Here is a 6272-nt window from a genome sequence, read left to right on the forward strand (position 1 = left end):
CAACAATAATGGACGATACTTTGATGAATCAGATAATGGAGTGTGAGCACTTCAGGTGTACAATATACGAAATGTGACATTGTTGAGGGGGAATTATGGATACGATTAGAAGCCATATTCCAGTAATTTCTGTATGTTTCAACATGTTCCATCTACGTGTTAACATTACAAATGAATCACCATCTGTGTAAAGTTCTAAGCAATAGACATTTGCCATATTTTACAATTAAAGTTAGATTATGGAACATTAACTTACGTCAAGTAAAGAGTCTATGTATTTAAAGTTAGTGAAACTTGTTAATTTTTGACTATCCCAGTAATATTTTGTTTAAGTCTTATTTTTAATTACGTAAAAATATTACGTAATTCATAAATAGGAAGTTTTCTTCTTAATGTCAAACTGTAGCCCGGTAAACATTCGGATGATAGTTTTAAAAGGCATTTTTATATTAAATTTTCAACCAAGTTTCAAAACAAAAAGCTATGATAGAAAAAATAAATAACATGAATGGGGTTGTAAAGCGTAAAACTTATGCATAAAGATAAGCTCTATTTCAGTTACACGTGAACATCTGCCTCATGTTAGATAAAGTATATATATATATATACATATTTGGAATATTATCTGAATTTTTCAACTTGTGCTACCATAATCGTGCAATTACATAACTTGTTATGGAAAACACGAGAGTTTATTTTTCTTATTATTTTATAATTATGTTCTAAACTGCATTGAAATTATAATGACATGCACGTTCCAATTAGATAACTTCTCAGTTTTGTTTTTCTTTCCAGGGTTCTCTACAGTCTTTTCGGCTTGGACACATAATTTCTACGGACGTGTGAATATTTTATTTCACTTCTCCTCGATTGTTTTGCCATAAGCTGTCAGACTGTGCCTTTTCTACGTAGCAAGTGTTTTGTGTCGGCTGCAAATTGCATAACGCTCTCCGACACCTTCAACTACTGATTGGTAGATCCTTGGCGGTAAAAGTGACCCAAGCTCGAAATGACTTATTTAAGCTCCATCTCTGTTTTCTACCTCTTTAGTAACACTGTGGGCCTCCATATGTATGCTTTGAATTTTATCATTCATAATGTATGTATAATAGTTTCCAATAAAATTCGAGAGATGCGTAAACTGGATGACCCTTGTTGAATTAAGTTATCAAGGAATATGTAATTACAATAGCTTAATAATTTAGTTATAAAAAAATACATACATAAATTACAACATTCTGTATCTAGACTGTTTTGAGCCTCGTACACAAAAGTACGGTTTGCATTTTGTAGATAGCATTGTCTGAAGTTTATTGGTGATACTGAACTTATATTTTCACTGAAATGCACATGTGTTTGTTTGTTTGCATATAAGTACAAAACTACAAAATGGGCTATCCATGCTCTGTCCACCACAGGTATTGAAACCCAGTTTCTAACGCATATGTGATTCAAACAGATTTCTCAATGCATGAACACGGAGTGTCAAATTCAGCATTTTCCAAAATCACATTTCTGTTAGTTGTGAAATCTCTAAGATCAAACATTTTACTACGTTTTATCATGGCCATTACAGCAGTTACTAAGGCTAAAACTGAGCTCATTATAATGCTTCTAAAGCCCTTATTACAAAGAATAAAAACAAGTGGAGTTCTGAAGCTAATTTGAAATTCAGATATGACCTAGAAACATTGATTTCTTGGGCTAAGCACATCAGAAACCATCGCAATCTTAAGATAAAAGTATATAAAAGAGCAGTTAAACAATTGTCTGTAAATATATATATATATATTCGTAGGTCGAAGCTAAGAATGTTTATATATGATTTTGGTAGTTGAAAATGGAGCTTTTATACATTAGTTTGAGGCTAAAAATAATAAAATATCTTTTTAACTATTGGGATAAGCATAATAGACAGCAATTTTTCGTTCAGTAAAGTCACATAATTAAAATAATCTATGGTTAAATGTCTTCCTAATTAAGCCTAAAGTTCGAACTTAAAATGACGTAACTGCATGACTTTCATTTCACTTCCGAATAACATATAAAAAAATGAGGTAACTGCATGATTTTTATTCCACTACAGTATAACATTAAAAAAATGACGTAACTACATGTCTTTAATTTCACTACTGTATGACGTATTAAAAAATGACGTAACTGCATGACTTTCATTTCACTATCGTATAACATATTGAAAAATGACGTAACTTCATGACTTTCATTCCACTACAGTATAACATATTAAATCGAGGTTTAGGAAGATAAACTAGAAGATAAACCTTTGAAATTTTACGTATTTCTAAGGCAAATGTGTTATAAAATTTAAGTACAATCCTTTGAAAATAGCCTGTAGGTAAATGGTTTTCTGTATTTTATTGGGATTTCAATTTTATACTGAGTGACACATAGCATATCTGAAATTATCTTAGGGACGAAAAAATACTTTACTGCAGTTACCCCAAAACATTCAGAAAGCACAATGTCTTGTAGTAGGACATCGAAAGAGCTCCATCCGATGTTCAATAAGTCATATTCGCGATTACAACACAAAATATAAAGTCAAACCTTTACTAACAAATTAATCCAGACAAAATAATAATGTTCTATTTTTTTCCTCGCTCAATGGAAGAAGTATCAGATTTTGTGATAGCTTTTGTTTTATCCGTTGTTTACCAAATTAGTTGCAATGAAAATTGCTTTTAAATATGCACAACTTGAAGTATATATTATTCCAAGTGTTAATGTAGAAGATACGTTCAAAAATGACAACAGATAAAGTTTAATTAAAGAATCTCACTCTATAAAGTGTACTAATACAAAGTGAATAATATACTTATTTCTAAATCTCTCTTCTACCACTCAAAAAGATTAAACACGTGAATGTATTTTACATTATTGTTCAAGTAAAAATTTCTGTTAACAATTTCCTTGAAATAAAGAGATATGCCTCACTCGTCGTGATATATAATTTACTTTTTATTATTGAAGTTCCATTTTGTTTAATAGAGCATATAGTAATCTACATATTCACTTTGATTTTTCTTATTTCTATGTTACAGATTCTGTTTAAAATCTCTAAATATTCTCGAGTAAATTGACCACAAAATTGCTTACACAACTTAAACTAATTTTCTAATTGGAAATTATTTAATTCACTAATGCAATGTCTTGTGTATCCTTTCGTGAATTTCTTTATAGATAATAAAGCTATATAAGTGATGAAGTATTATTCGAGTACAAAAAATAAACTTAATTAATAAGCAGTGAGGTTAGGTTGAACTATTACTCCTTTGTTTTACACATATTTAGATGAGAAAAATAACGACTATAAAGTTTTATTTTATTTACTTTTAGCTTAATGAAGACTAACCTCGGATAATTCCATCGGTAGCTCAGTGGTAAGCTTAAGACTTGGGATGCTTAAACCCAGCGTTCGATTCCTTACTGTGTACATAATGAAGAGAGCCCATTGTGTAGCTAACCATTTTTAAGCCAAAATAGAGCTGCTGACTCTCATATCTTACAATTCACTCTAAGAAATGTCTGATAATACTACCATACACGTTACAACATTGAGGGTATAGCCTTAGATTTAAAAAAATGTGTTTTTAAACAGATCTATAAAGTTTTATTTTATTTCAAGGATAGATAACATACCGTGGATGAGTGAAAGGGTATGTATCATTCGTTCCTTAGTTGTTATGTACTTTTATAAAGGAACGCGCTATACATTAACGGAAATACTTTGTGTACGTTGATGAAGAGAATTCACACAATTAGCTTGTCATTTCATGGAGTGAATGATCCAGGAGGTTCAATATACATGAACAAGTCAATAAAAAGAAGGAACAAAAGTACATCAAGTTCAGTTCACTACTTACTGAGAACTTACGATATCGTTGTTGAATCGTAGGGTTTTTGTGCTTTGAGTAGAGCTGAGGATGAGTAAAGATTGCTGACTTACGTCAGTCTAGTATTTGTTCACATGGGTCGTCCTTAGATCGGGAAAATTAGCCTTTACGTTCGCTCTTAATTTGTACGCTGGTATTTATTGCATTAGTTTGTCTCAGATTTTATTATTTATTCCTATACACATTCGGCGTGGAAGGCAAGTAGAGTTATTTTTAAGCCTTTTTTTTTATTGATTTTGTAAAGTGATTAATTCACGCAGTAAAACATAATTTGTGTTTCCCGTTTCACAATAAAGTCAGTTTTAGATTTGGAGTTACAATCACCGCCACCTGACACCCGATTTGAGCATTAAATGATGCGGAAGTAAGTTAAAATTGTGTACATCCTACCAAACAGCTTCAGCTCACTTCTTTCAAAAATTAGATATATGGAACATTACATGCTAAATAAACGAAGGATTTTACGCACACAAAAAAAAAATACTTGAAGTGGATTTTGTAATTTTCTCTTTCTCTCAGCTAGACATTTCTGGCTTTGTTGAGATAAATGATCTTTCACCTAGTAACAAGTGAAAATAATTTAGTGGATAATATAACTTTTTCACTATACTCTTAGTACTCGACTCATTGACTTACAGGCTAAACAGACGCCATGTCAAACATGAAACAATAAACTCATTTAATCATTCGGTAACATTCTTGCGAATTTCCGAAAGTTACGCAGTTATCGAGTTACTTTCACTTCATTGTCTTGGGTAATAACTTGTTATAAGGACAAGTCACACATCTTCGCTCAGGCGCTCTTATTACTACGAAGTTATTTTCTTCTTTTCTCTCTCTAGTGATCTTTATAAAATGTGGACTATACCATAAAATAAATATAGTCCTTCAACGTAGTAACCTTAATGATATTGAACACTACAAAACACTTCTTGCATTTGTAATGTAAAACTATTCTAATAATAAAAAACACACCTAACAGAAACAACTAAAAGGTGCTTCCAGTAAAAAAAAAGAGCCTCATGATCTGGAAAACATTTTCACGCTCTGTTTTGCACTTTTGTCATTTCAACAAGATAAAACTGGATGTAGCACAAATGTATAAAAATTCTAATTCCTTTTAAACACAGGCTTATCTTGAGCAAGAAAGTAAAGATAAAACGATGTATTTAGATATATAATTAATAGATTTAGCAATTATTTGCACATCAAACTTATACCTAATAGGTTAAACTTCTTCACCAATATTAAATAAACTAATTATTTGCACATCAAACTTATACCTAACAGGTTAAACTAATTCACTAATACTAAATAAACTAATTATTTGCACATCAAACTTATACCTAACAGGTTAAACTAATTCTCTAATACTAAATAAACTAATTATTTGCACATCAAACTTATACCTGATTGGTTAAACTAATTCACTAATACTAAATAAACTAATTATTTGCACATCAAACTTATACCTAACAGGTTAAACTAATTCTCTAATACTAAATAAACTAATTATTTGCACATCAAACTTATACCTGATTGGTTAAACTAATTCACTAATACTAAATAAACTAATTATTTGCACATCAAACTTATACCTGATTGGTTAAATTAATTCACTAATACTAAATAAACTAATTATTTGCACATCATACTTATACCTAACAGGTTAAACTAATTCACTAATGCTAAATAAAATTGGCTAATTAACGCGGTCACACGATGAGCAGTGTTTTATTCCAATCTACTACCAACAAAAGAGAGGATAAAAATACATTGTTCTTTAAAATATCTCGTGTGACATCTATAAAACAGTTACAAAATGAGCTTAGTTGTCATAGAGATGTGTGAATGTTTTGTCGTTAAAAATCGATCCATCAGTACTTAATGTATTTGGTATACATTCGTTCTCTGATTGATACACAACAAAAACATTAACTGTTTACTCTTAGTATATATGATATATACGAACATATAAAAGTTAAACATACGTCCATTAAAACATCCAGTAATGATTACAAAATCATAACATTGTTCATTGTAATTCTCGGTTATTAAAAACATCTTGCTGTTGCCAAATTGTATATGTTCAGATAATACGGTCTTGGATTCTATAAAGTATGCTATCGTATATAATAATATCTTCCTTTTGTGTAGTAGTGGATGTTACGATATCTATAGCTAGCGTAGATTAAACCAAGTAGGGCATCTTCCAAAATTGGAATATATATAGCTTTACCTTCATAGTATAATAGGTGTTTTACACGCGTATTAACTAATGAAATAATTGTAGAAAGAAACATAAGACAAAGTTTTACATGCGTATTAACTAATGAAATAATTGTAGAAAGAAACGTA

At 30.3% G+C, this 6272-nt stretch overlaps 1 protein-coding gene across 1 annotated transcript in view; it reads left to right on the plus strand.

Moving 5' to 3' along the window:
- The window catches only part of LOC111085546 (hemicentin-1-like), a 133260-nt gene extending 132163 nt beyond the window's left edge, over positions 1-1097 (plus strand). The window contains exon 14 of the mRNA XM_022384630.1: positions 796-1097. Within this exon, the coding sequence (XP_022240338.1) occupies positions 796-846 (51 nt within the window). The 3' untranslated portion in view covers positions 847-1097. The remainder of the gene's footprint in view (positions 1-795) is intronic.
- The last annotated feature ends 5175 nt before the right edge of the window (positions 1098-6272 follow it).

This window comes from Limulus polyphemus, unplaced genomic scaffold (genome assembly GCF_000517525.1).
Source record: "Limulus polyphemus unplaced genomic scaffold, Limulus_polyphemus-2.1.2 Scaffold460, whole genome shotgun sequence".
In the NCBI taxonomy this organism is placed as follows: Eukaryota; Metazoa; Arthropoda; class Merostomata; order Xiphosura; family Limulidae; genus Limulus; species Limulus polyphemus.